The sequence below is a fragment of the Pogona vitticeps genome, chromosome 5 (genome assembly GCF_051106095.1).
Source record: "Pogona vitticeps strain Pit_001003342236 chromosome 5, PviZW2.1, whole genome shotgun sequence".
Classification (NCBI taxonomy): domain Eukaryota; kingdom Metazoa; phylum Chordata; class Lepidosauria; order Squamata; family Agamidae; genus Pogona; species Pogona vitticeps.
Genome location: NC_135787.1, coordinates 193,437,497 through 193,450,607, shown reverse-complemented (window position 1 = coordinate 193,450,607; position 13,111 = coordinate 193,437,497). Strand labels below are relative to the sequence as shown.

Below are 13,111 nucleotides of genomic sequence, written 5' to 3'. Positions count from 1 at the left end.
CCACCCAGGCTGGCTCCTACTCCCAGGGAGCCCCGTGGAGAACGGAATTCCCAACCTCCGGCTCTGCAGCTGGGAATCATAAGCCATGTCTGTGTATCCTCTACCTAGAAAACCCCAGGAAAGGTTGCCGTAAATCAGAAATAAAGTCAGAATTGACCTGGAGAAGTTCTGAAAAATTTGTCTTTAGAGCCGCTATTTGGGTCTGAAAGTAAAACCTAGAAAAGCTATATAGCATTTATTTTGTCCTGTTTTTTTCTGCTGAAACCTCTATGGGCCTTAGGTTATATATTCCCTTTTCCATTTATCAAGTAGCCTATCCTATCCTATGAGTTCTTATCCTGTGCTTGTCTATTCTATACCTCTTTGCTAGGATAAACTGAATGCATCTCTCTGTTTGAGAAAAGGTATATGGTGATTTTTAAAAATGTGCATCACTAAACCCAACATGCATTCATGCGTGCTGCATGCTTTCATCTCGGAAGCTCCTGCTTTTCCTTGGTGGCCTTCCGTGTGCAGGATTTTAGACAGAAATATGTTCAGCAGAGAAGGCCTGTCGTTTTGCGATAATCAGTTAGCGAAACAGGGAACCGCTCATCACAAAGCGAAACAAGCACATAGGGAACATCGTTTTGCGATTGCAAAATCTTCAACGTTATGCAATTTCGTCGTCAAAAGAAGTGCTCGTCTTGTGAGGCACCACTGTAAATGCAATGAGTAAAAGATGCAAATTTAACTGGAGCTGCCTTAGCTCAGTGAGTTGGGGCATCTAGCTACGGAATGGCAGGCTGGGAGTTCAAATCCTTCTGTGCTTCCAAGGAGGGGGAGTCAGGTGTGGGCACCTAGAGCATATGTGGCTGATGGAGTTACATGCACTACTAGCTTACGTGGCGAGCTGACTAGGAATCTCAGTGCATGACTGGAAGGAGGGGCTGGAAAAGCACTTCTGAGTATTTCGTCCCCGGAATGATCTCCATAAGCTGGATGTGACGTTCTGGCACGTATTTAGTGTTCAGAATGCGGCTGGATATTCATTCGCCGGTGTGCCGGGCAATCACAGGAGTGGCTGTGTCTGATTCACCAAGTTCTGGTTGTAGGTCAAGAATATGTAAAATGACTCGTAAAAGAGATAAATAAAGTTTTGATAGATAGATAGATAGAAATATAGTATCTGGTGAACTCTGTACCTCGAGTATTTTATTTTTCTTTCTTCAGTCTTTGGTTTTGTTTTATGTTTTTTCCCTTTTCCTCTTTTTTATATGTGTTATCTATTCTGTTTTGAAGCAAATGAAACAAAATGAAGTGAGTTGTTAACAACAACATGCCTGATTACAGGCAGGGTGCCCAGGTTGCATGCACTCTATAACTTGTCTGTTAGCCACAGTAGTTCCTCTTGCATGCGTATAAGTGTCCTTAGGATTCTGTCTTTTATTATTAAGATTATCTGGGAGACGGACATCAGTCTCTTAGTCACTGCATCAATCTGAGGTTGAGAGGGTCAATTGTCTTTCATGCTCTGAGCTCATTCAAGGGAAAGTGAGAGATAAATATAAATGATTTTTCAAAAATCCACATGGGCCAGAATCCTATTGCTTATGAACTCTGGCCTAAGTGCAATGAAGTAATTCACGGAGGTAAATCATAGCTGGTTAAGGAGGTGCTTGTCCTATTCCTTGTGCAGCGGCCAGTCACACCACTGGCTCGAGACAAAGAATGCAAGCGCTAACTCTATCTAGTGGCAATTCACTATTGTGATTTGCCCTCACACCTGTAAGTTACAGGATTTTGGCCTCCCGTTTGAGCAAATGTTCTTTCACTTAGTGGACTTTCTTAAGGTGAAATAAGCTAAAGCAAAGTGCCATTTATTTCCTTTCGGTGGTGGCAGTGAGGCGCTTCAAGAAAGTCCACCTGACAGCCAGCGAATGCGAAGCTTTGAGCCAAAGCCAAGAAGGCATCGCGTCCTTGACACAGCCTTTCCGTCCGGGGCAAAGCGGCCGAAACAGCCACAGAAGCCTCTACCCCACGCCCAGGAGGAAGAAGCATCCAAGAGGCACATCAGGTATGTGTCTTACCTTCCCTGAAGCTGTGCGAGGTCTGACTGCAACAGCCGGGCTGTAACGACATCCTGGTCTGTCAAATTATCCCACCAATGTCCTGTTAGGTTTAAAATTCACATGGGCTCAATTGCCTATGCTGGTAAAATTAAAACCTAAAAAAATAACGGTGGCACTGTAAAGGTTTTGTTGCTGTGGTTTAGTCGTTTAGTCGTGTCCGACTCTTCGTGACCCCTTTATGGACCAGAGCATGCGAGGCCCTCCAGTCTTCCGCTGCCTCCCGGAGTTGGGTCAAATTCATGATGGTCGCTTCGGTGACCCTGTCCAACCGTCTTGTCCTCTGTCGTCCCCTTCTCCTCTTGCCCTCACACTTTCCCCACATCAGGGTCTTTTCCAGGGAGTCTTCTCTTCTCATGAGATGGCCAAAGGATTGGAGCCTCAGCTTCAGGATCTGTCCTTCCAGGGAGCACTCAGGGTTGATTTCCTTCAGAATGGATAGGTTTACTCTTATATCCATGTGACCTTTCTTGGGGACATCTGCTTCTTCAGACGTGAAGTCTTTAGAGTGTCCCCAGATGATGATGATGATTTTTATTTAGTTTTTTGTTTCTACTTTTGCTGTGCCATACTTTCAAGACGAACATGGCTACTTCTTTGAAAACCTTTAAATAACGGGTTGACCAAGGGATTTTTTTAAAAAGGGACCTTGTTATTCTGTGTTTTACTTGTGTTTTTAATTTTGTTCTTATTGTAAGTGTTAATACAATACTGGTTGAATGTTTTTTTAAATCTTGTAATCATTTGTTATTTTCGCTTTTTAATTTTATTTCTTTTAGGTGGCATATAAATATTGGAAGGAAGGAAAGAAGGGGAAGGGGAAGGGAAGGAAGGAAAAGTTGCAGCTTGGGAAAAGTTCTTTTTCTGGACTGTATACACCCAGAATCCCCCGACCCTTTCCTTATGGTCCGTGACTTCATGCAGGATTGCTGGGGTGGGGGAAAAAATTAAACCCTCTTCCCAGCTGGTACTTTTGTTTTGGTAACCCCATATGGGGGGGGCAGAGTCGGACCTTCCTTCCCCACCAATGTGTGGAGGTCTGTAGCCCTCCTGCCCCTCCTCCTGTGGACCCAGTTGTGCTCCTCTGGATTGAACATTTTCATAGAAGAGAATCGTAAAATAGGAGAGTTGGAAGGGGCTCCTAAAGCCATCGTGTCCAACCCCCTGCTCGCAGCAGGAATCCAAATCAAAGCAGACCTGACAAAGATGATTGTTCCATTTTGTCTTGAAGGCTTCCGGCAGTTGGAGCCCTCACCACCTCCTGAGGTCATGGGTTCCGTTGTCATACTGCTCTTAACAGTTAGGAAGTTTTCCCTGATCTTCATAGGAAATCTGGCTTCCTGTAGCTTGAGCCTATTATTACATGTCCTGCGCTCTGGGATGATCGAGAACGGATCCTGCCCCTTCTCTGTATGATCACCGTTCAAGGATTTGAAAAATGTGATCCTATCACCCCTCCGTTTTCTTTCCTCAAGGCTAAACAGACCCAATTCTTTCAGCCTTTCCCCATAAGGCTTGGTTTCCAGCCCCCTGGTCCTCCTTGTCGCCCTCCTCTAAACTTGTTCCAATTTGCTAGCATCCTTCTTGAAGTGTGGCGTCCTGAACTGGACACAACACTCAAGGTGAGGCCTAACCAGTGCTGAATGCAGGGGGACTAGCATCTCACGGGATTTGGAAACTAAACTTCGATTAATGCAGCCTAAAATGCCATTTGCCCTTTTGGCAGCCGCACAGTACTGTTGGCTCATCATATTCAGCTTGTGATCTACGACCGTTCCAAGATCCTCCCCATTTGTAGTACAGTGGTGCCTTGCATAGCGACGATAATTCGTTCCGCAGAAATCGCTGCAGAAAGAAAATGTCACTATGCGATATTAAAAAGCCCATAGGAAAGCATTGAAACCCCTTCAATGAGTTCCTATGGGCTTCAGACTCACCCTTAAGCGAAGATCCTCCATACGGCGGCCATTTTCGCTGCCTGGTAAGTGAGGAATCCGTCCCAGAAAACAGCGGGCGGCCATTTTTTTACCTGGTGGCCATTTTGAAACCGCCAATCAGCTGGGGGAAATCATCGCTTTGCAAGAATTGGTAAGTGAAACAGGGAACCGATCATCGCAAAGCGAAAAAAACCCATTAAGACCATCGCAAAAGCGATTGCAAAATCTTCGTCGCTATGCGATTTCGTCGTTAATCGGGGCGGCTGTTAAGCAAGGCACCACTGTATTACTGAGTCGAGTATCCCTCATTTTGTAACGTGCCGTTTTCCTCTCCCTAGGAGTAGAACTTGGCACTTATTCCCTGTGCAATTTCATTTGTGCCCCTCTGTTTTAGAACAAGGTTAGCAAATCCACTAGTATATTCTGTCGTCTCCTGGCTGGCGCTGTCTGCCATTTTCTTCCTTTCTGTCTCTGTTGGAGGAGCGGGCCGCCAAAGCTGCATCACCGACTACTTCAGACGCAGAAGCGCCTCCTCGAGATGCCTGCCTGACATGTCGAGAATCCGTAAAATCAAAGCCGAGGAGCCGCTGGAATCCTTCAGGCCTCAGGATGAGGAACTCTTGAGTGACGAGGATTCGTGCTCCCTTCTGGAAGGCTACGTGGCCCCGGAGACTTCTAGAAAACGGCCGTGTTTCTCCCCGAGAAACCACCACAGCCACACAGGCGATGGCCAATGGGACCCGAGAAATCAAGGCTTTTCGGAGTGCCTGCTGGGTGATGGAAATGTTCACCAGGAAGCTGACGGCGTGGATATTCACCCGCTTCCGGATGTATATTTTGGGCTCCTGGGAACGAAGAACTGGGACGTGCCCCGGGGATCCATGGACCAGCTGCCCGATGAAGTCCTTCAGGAAATCTTTGCCTTGATGCCCGTTGTGGATCTCTACCGGAGCCTTAGCCTGGTGTGTCATCGTTGGCATCGGATCATCTCGGACCCACAGGTAAGCTACCCCCTTCTCGACTTGTTCGTGGCTCGTGGCGTTGGGTGCTGAAGGAGCCCACAAATTCTATATGGGAGCATCAGCTTGCTTTGACAGGATGTTGCTTGTGGAAATCTGTTTCGGACTACAGCTCCCAGAATCCCTGAGGAGAGACCATGAGGGCTGGAGGATGCCGGGAGGTGTGGTCCAAAACGTGAATCATCCTAAGCCAGCCCTGTTCTAGATTTCCTGCAAAAACAACGTGTTGTACATAAAAATAGGTTAGATGCATTCCTACCTCTCTGGCAAATGAGATAAAGATAATGTGGCATCATGAATTAGTCACCTAGAGTGGTCGTATAGACCACCTGGGCGGGGTATAAATCAATCAATCAAATAAATAAATAAATAAATAAATAAAAGTGAAGAAACTGATGGTCATTCCTCTGTTCCCCTTAGACCCAAAGAAATGGAGAAGGCCGGGTTTGTGTGATCTGTTTACGTTTCTTGCATCCTAATTATTTTTCCCCTGCTGAAGAAAGAAGATGGAGCGCTCTGAAGGACTCTGGGGCTGGAGGCCAAAAATCATATTTTGGGAGAGGGCGTAATGGCCCCCTTGATACTGGAGGTTTTCTACGCTTGCCTTACATTTCACTGTTTTTTTTTTAAAAATCATGCCCCCCGTGCGGGAGGTATTCCAGATGAATTACATCCCTAAAAGAGATAATAGGTCCATTAAAAACAGTTTTCAAGGTAATGAATTTATTTGACATTTCAGTTCATTCCCTGGAAGAAACTGTACCATCAGTATACGAGGGAAGAGGCTGGGGCGGTTTCTAACGTCATGGCAATTCTGGAGCAATACGGCTTATGCCGAGTGCAGAATCAGCCCATTCTGGGATTTATACGGTGAGTCTTGGCTTCCTAAATAGTTGTATGACAAGATATTGGCTATGTTGTCTTGTTTATCCCATTAGTATCGTATTCTTGTGCTAGACAAAGGCAGCTCTTATTACCATATATACTCATCATTCTCTTTAAGGCATGCCAAATGGTTAGCCATCCCTTGCTAGGCTTTATTCTACCGATATACAATGGGTGTGTGGAATATAACCACCCTCTAGGTATTGCCGGACTGCATCTCCTGTCATTGTACAAAGCGGTGGTAAGGCCGCACCTGGAGTATTGCGTACAGTTCTGGTCGCTAACACCTCAAAAGAGACATGGTGGAACTGGAAAAGGTGCAGAAGAGAGCGACTCAAATGGAGACTGGGCTGGGGCACATTCCCTGATGAGGAAAGGCTACAGCGTTTGAGGCTCTTGAGTCTAGAGAAAAGGCCCCTGAGGAGGCACAGGATTGAGACGTCTAAAATGATGCAGGGGATGGAAATACAGTGGTGCCTCGCTTAACGATTGCTTCGTACAACGAAAAATTCACTTAACGATGGCTTTTTCAGAGTGATCTTGTGCTTCACTTAACGGTTTTCCCTATGGGCGATTTTCACTTAACGATTTCAGGACCATACTTCACTTAACGATGACAGTTTTAAGTCCCCTTGTTTCGCTTAACGTTTTTTTTACAGCCCCGTTTTTGCTATTTTTAAAATATTCTAAAATGTTTAAAAAATGTTTAAAATGCTTGGAATCGTTAGTGCACCTAATAAAACCTTCATTAACTTAATTTGACTTTGTTCTGAGTCTTTTTGAATTTTTTTGAATTTTTTTCCCCCATTGAAATAGGCTTCAATGCATTTCAATGGGTTTCACTTAACGTTTTTTCCTATGGGGATTTTCGCTTAAGGATGGTAATCCGTTCCAATTGGAACGGATTATCCGGTTTTCAATGCATCTCTATGGGAAATGGTGTTTCGCTTAACAATGTTTTCACATAGTGATTTTTTTTTGGAACCAATTAAAATTGTTAAGCGAGGCACCACTGTAAATTGGAGAGAGGGAAGCTCTTTTCCCTCTCACGCAATCCCAGAACCAGGGGACCTCCACTCCAATGGAGGGTTGGGAGAGGGAGGACAGACCAAAGAAAAGATTTCTTGATCCAGTGTGTTGTTAGTTTGTGGAACTCCTTGCCACAGGATGTGGGGACGGCATCTGGTCTAGATGCCTTTCAAAGGGGATTGGAAAGATTCCTGGAGGAAAAGTCCATTGCAGGTGACAAGCCATGATGGGGATGTATCATCTCCAGGCTTAAGAGGAAGGGACTTCAAAATGCCAGATGCAGGGGAAGGGGGACCAGGAGACGGGTCGCTCGTGTGCTCCTAGAGGCATCTGGTGGGGCCACCGTGAGATCCAGGAAGCTGGACTAGAGGGGCTGTTGGCCTGATCCAGCACAGGGCTCTTCTTAGGTCCTTATATTATCCCAGCCTGCATGGTGAAGGATGATGGGAATTGTAACCCAGTAACCTCTGGAAGGCCACAAGTTCCCCAGTCCTGTTATATAGGCGCAGTAACCTTTGAAGCATGGAACTAGGATAATTGGCCATTGTTGTTTCTCTTGAGATCGAAAGAGGGAACCGTTGGCTTCTCTCGCGTCCTCCTGGCCTGCTTGCACGTCGGCTGAATAGGGTTTGCAGAGGGTTTTGCATAAGTTCCAAAAACCTCCGAAGTCTATTGAACCCTGATCTTGGAAAAAGTTTCTTTTTGGATTATAACTCAGACGTTGGCTGTGTCTTCTGAGGCTGGCTGTTCAACAGAGTCGATTTTCCAAATCCTCGTTGGGCCAGGGGCAACCGTCGGACGTAAAAACAGGTCTTTTGGACCGTATCGGCCAGACGAAGCGAACAGACCCGGCGGTCTGTACCTCTTCCTCTAACCTCTGCTGATTTTCACACAGCTGTGTTGCGGCGTTGAAGAGCCAGCGCTGCCGGGACCCTGAAGCCATCCTCCAGTGTCTGAGAAGTCACTCTCTGTTTCCCATGGCAGAGCTCTGTGTGACCAGAAGGCTGCCCAACATGCAAAGTCCCCAGGTAAGAGTAAATGCAGCATCCTTTCCAGAGTGTCGCTTCGTACGTTCCCCTACGATCAAGAACCGGATAGAGGTCTGGTCTTCCACTCCTCCTCCTATGTAGGGTTGTATTTATTTATTTATTTATTTATTTTAGTTTTGGGGTGTCGCTGAAAATGCCTTTTTGAGTTGGAGGTGGTGCCATGGCCTGGCAATGCATAGCAACTCCCATGTGTGTGTGGGGGGGGAGAGGCCCAGATTTAGGTTGAATACCAGGAAAAACGTCCTAACCGTTAGAGCAGTACAGCAAGGGAACCCATGACCTCAAAGGGAGGTGGCGAACTTTTCAACGCTGGAGAGGCCTTCAAGAGAAAGGTGGACCAACACCGGTCAGATCTGCTTTCATTTGGGATTCCTGCCTTGAGCAGGGGGGCTGGACTGGATGGCCTTGGAGGCGCCTTCCAACCCAGTTATTCTAGGATTCCACGAATCTCTTCTGCAAACGGTCTGCGTTGTATTGCAAAACCTTGGAGGGGGGGGTTGGTTGTGAATAGGCAAGGAAGAGCCATTAGCTTTGCAAAAGACCGGGTTTTCATATGTGGATCAAGATCCACCCCTGCCTTGTTTGATTCTCCTTTTAAATTTACCCCTAAATTTACCCCTGCACTTTTAAATTTACCTCTGCTTCTGCCACTGGCATGTGGCTTCTACGACCTTTTGTGAAATTGATTTCCGCTGTTTTCCACCATGAAGGTATAAAGTGAATTGTGATGCACACCTTGTCCATGTTGAACTGAGCAGTTCATGGGATACAAGCCCTCCACTCACCGCCTCTCCTTGCCCGTCTGTGAAATGGGTAAATCGCAAAGCTTGTCGGCCCTTAGTAGCCGTGCCTTGGAATTCTCAAAAAGCTCCTTGGAGTTCCTTCTGCCGGAGGGTTCTTCCGCTCCGTGCTGGCACCAGCCGAATCTTGTTCCATTTTGTACAATCTGTCTCCAAAACCTTCTCTGCCCTAATTGGTGGAACGTCCTTTCCTTGCCCTTTCCAGGTGTCGTACGTTTGGGCCGTGATATCCACGATCGTGCTCTTATCCGGAAGTGTTCGGGAGATCCAGGAGCTGGCGGGTTGTCTTCAGAGCCCCAGCTCAGCTCTCTCGCCGAGGGACGTCATGGAAGCTTTGTATTGTATGGCCACCCTGCTTTTTGCCATGCGAGTGAAGGAGGTGCTCGTCAACAACCGGTAGGTCTCCAGAGCAGGGATGGGTGAGCAGAATGTGTAGCCCTTCCCAGGTGCTCTGTAAACTCTCCCTGCGTGACATCACTTCCCACCATACCTGCATGTCAGAACAGGAGGTGAACGTCCAACCCTCTCTGGCTTTGCTCCTTGTGGGTCTTGGAACTTACACATCTGTCTAGACTCTAGAGCAGTGGTTCCCAAGCTTGGGTCCCCCCGTATTCTTGGACTTTTGGACTTGGGCTTTTGCGACTAGCTGCGCTGGCCAGGATTTCTGGGAAATGCAGTTCAAGAACATCTGGTTACTCAAGGTCGGGAACCGCTGAGCTAGGCCGGTGGTTCTCAGCCTTGGGTCCCCAGATGTTCTCTGGAAGCATCTCAGAACAACCCCTGGAAATCCTGGCCGCCGCAGCTGGTGGTAAAGGCTTCTGCCCTTGCAACCAAAGTTATTTTAATTGTGTTTTTATTATTAATGTCTTGTAAGCTGCCCAGAGTAGATTCCCGATAGTATTGAGATAGGTGGGGTAAAAAAATGGAATAAATAAATAAATAAAACAAAAATTCTCGGAGTTGCAGTCCAGGACCCAGGGTTGGGAACCACTGATCTAAGCTACTGATAGAACACCTGATGACCTCCAGATGTTTGGACTACAGATCCCATTAGCCTTCAGCCAGGTAGCAATCATGGAAGCTGGAAACCTTCTTCCCCCTTAGTTCATTTTCAAGCAGAAATCTCAGCCACTTCGTTTGTGAGTCCAAACTGCCGGCTGCACCACTACAATATTTTGAGGGTTGCCTGATAGGAGACTCACACACACGCACCATGTTCCAGACCAATGCTAGGCATAGGTATGGCATGACCCCAGAGAGAGAGGGAGAGAGAGAGATTTGGCTTCATGGGAGAGTGTCCGCTTGGCATACAGACGATTCCTGGTGCCAACCCCTGGAGTTGGCAGGTGAGGAAAAGAATGCTAGGTTGCAGGACTGGAGAAATTGCTCAAAGTCCTGGAGAGCTACCATTGATCAAAAGAAATATTATTGGTTTTAAAGACCTAAACTCCTGACCTTTCTCTAGAAACACTGGCAAAGTCCTTCTCTGCAATTCCATAGGGTCGGCCTTTCCCCACTTCATTTAGAGCCCCGTTGTGTTGCCCTTTACCCAAAAAAATTACAGTGTTAGGAACCTATCGGGATTTATCCATTTTCTCTGTTCTTGCAGGATCCATTACAATATTTTCTACTGCCTGTATCTCCTGGAGAATTCGAACTGGAGCCCCGCGATCATAATGCCAGAATCATCCAATGCCATCTGTGAAAGACGCGCCAGGTCCTTTCTCTTTCTCTAATGATGGATGGAAATAACCAGGGCTGGCTGGCTGCATGCCTTCTGTTGATTAGCTGTGGCATCATGGAATGTTCAGAAATATTCTAACTGTGCAGGGCGATGTTAGAAGCAGAGGTCATTGTATGCCCTTTATACGAAGAGCGGGTTGGCACAACTCTTGCCTCCTCAACTGCTTGTGTGCCTTTCTGCACCCTTTGAAAGGACCACTTGCTGAAAGTGAGGTCTTTTTTACCCTTGTGGTTAGGAGGGCAGAACCAAAAAATGACACTAGGTCACTTGAAGGTACAATTAATGGGAAGATTTATTTACATTTGACACAGAGGACGGAGAGAGATCAGGACTGTCTTCTGCTAGTTCATTTTCAAGTAGAAATTGGAACAGCAACATTCCCTTAAGAAAACGATCACATTCACCAAAAAAATCAAGCCAGTTGTTGAATGGAGGAGTTTTCCCACGCAAAGCAAACTGTCATTCCATTTTTTCTAAAGCCGTTCGAATAAGTACAGGGCCAATCAAATGAAAGTACCCTGTTTCCCCGAAAATAAGATCTAACCTGAAAATAAGCCCTAGTATGGTTTTTCAGGATGCTCGTCATGTAAGCCCTACCCCAAAAATAAGCCCTAGTTAAGTGAAACCCCTGCCCTCCAACCTTGTGAAGCAACCGGAAGAAGATGACATGACTGTAAAATAAAACATCCCCCAAAAATGAGCCCCAGTGTTTTTTTGGAGCAAAAATGAATATAGGACCCTGTCTTACTTTCGGGGAAACATGGTAACTCTTTGAATAAAATTGTTGGCAGGCAAGATCTAGGAAAACAGCAGCTGCTAAAAATCCCAACTCTGTGGCCGCAAAGCTGGCAAACCGAAATATGATTCAAACAGAAGCTAGAATATAATATAGAATCAAAGAATCATGGAGTTGGGAGGGGCTCCTAAGGCCACTGAGTCCAAACTCCCCCCCCAAGGCAGGAATCTAAATCTAAAGCAGGTCAGACAGAGGGTTCTCCAATTTTGTCTTGAAGGCCTCCAAGTTTGGAGCAGTCCCAACCTCCTGAGATCATTGGTTCCGTCATCGTACTGCTTTAACAGTTAGGAAGTTTTTCCTGAGATCCAGCTTCAATCTGGCTCCCTGTTGCTTGAGCCCATCCTTAGCTATCCTGCACTCCGGGAGGATGAGGAACAGATCCTGTCCTTCCTCTCTCGATCTACCTAATCCAGTGCCAGGGTGTGGAGAGCTCATTCCCGTAGGTCCAGATCGGTGGGTCCCGCTCAGCCTCATTCTAGATCACAGGTAGAGGAGCTCGGAGAGGCTCAGGAGAGAGGTGGGTTTGAAGGGTGGGTAAGGGAGAGGGAAAGGCCTTCTCCATCAGAACGGGAAAGTGGCCCAGAACCGAGATAATTGGGAGAGAAGGTTGAGGGAAGAAAGCTGCTTCTCTCAGGGTGCGGTGGCGTTCTGTTCCATGGACACCCCTAAAGTTTCCTGCCCTTCAAGAGAAAATAGGACAACCGTCTGTCAGATCTAGATTCCTTCCTGCTTTCAGTGGGAGGGACAGGGAATGGACTCCATTATTCTGTGTTTCTGAACAATGCCGGCTACCGGCTGGCCAGCAGAGCCGGACGAGATGAAGAAAGCAGTAGCCACTTACTTTGCTTTGTTATGCTGGGAAGTCGTCCGAAGGAAGCCTGCAGAACACTTCTGTGTCTTCCTGGTTTGGGATGGAGGGGAGAGGGAGAAGGGGCTGAGGACCTTGGCCTTACCCCTCCGCCCAATATTACTTCCAGCCGAGGTTTTGGGACTTCAACTCCCAGAATCCCCAGCCAGCGTGACCACGGTCGAAGGGCGGTGAGCGGTGTCATCGGACAGCCATCTGGCCGGCTGTTCCTCATCTTGAAATTTGAGTGTAATCTACTGGATTAATTTGGGTTTCTCTTTAGCAGCCGGCCGGAGATACGTCCCACCTCGGAGCAGCAACAGATCTTGAACCATGCCATCAAACCGAAGCAGGTTGTGAAAATCATGGCGTTTGCAGGTAAGGCCTCTCTGAGGTGGGGCCGTCTTCGCAACTCAATCTGGGAAGGCGTATTTTTAAAAGGACCTTGCCTGTCTTTCAGCTGTGACCTTTTCTCTCCCACTCTAAAGAGTCAGGGTCAACACGAAGCCCGCTTGGATCTCTTAAGAAAACTCTCGTTCTAATTGTTGGGTTCTTTTAACACAAGGCACCCATTTTTTCACAGTTTTGCCTTTCTTTATGGAGGGTCAGCAGGTGTCTGCAAGTGGAGTGTGCAGACCCTGCAGCTTTGAAGGAATGAGGCTCAAGAGGGGCAACGTTGGATTACTTTCTGTAATCTCTCCTGTCGTTTAAAAACATCTTCTCTGCTCACGTTCCCTTAGAGACCCACCAGCCTGAAAATCTTTCCAAAACAGCTACGATTGGTGGTGGGCGTGATGTTGCTTATGAGCTACATGTGGCTTCCAGTGGCTCAAAGGTGCCCAATTAGTGGGCTCATTTTTAACATCCTCCAACTTAAAAAAATATTTTAATGGCCAC

General features: G+C 46.9%; 1 protein-coding gene across 4 annotated transcripts in view; it reads left to right on the top strand.

Annotated features, from left to right (window-relative positions):
* The window catches only part of FBH1 (F-box DNA helicase 1), a 31,372-nt gene that overhangs the window by 1,399 nt on the left and 16,862 nt on the right, over positions 1 to 13,111 (top strand). For 2 of the 4 annotated variants that reach the window (XM_073002452.2, XM_073002455.2), the window contains exons 2-8: positions 1,883 to 2,056; positions 4,526 to 5,046; positions 5,804 to 5,934; positions 7,874 to 8,006; positions 9,033 to 9,223; positions 10,437 to 10,544; positions 12,498 to 12,592. In XM_073002452.2, the coding sequence (XP_072858553.2) occupies positions 1,883 to 2,056; positions 4,526 to 5,046; positions 5,804 to 5,934; positions 7,874 to 8,006; positions 9,033 to 9,223; positions 10,437 to 10,544; positions 12,498 to 12,592 (1,353 nt within the window). The remainder of the gene's footprint in view (positions 1 to 1,882; positions 2,057 to 4,525; positions 5,047 to 5,803; positions 5,935 to 7,873; positions 8,007 to 9,032; positions 9,224 to 10,436; positions 10,545 to 12,497; positions 12,593 to 13,111) is intronic. The other 2 variants (XM_073002454.2, XM_073002453.2) reach the window with 2 other exon arrangements.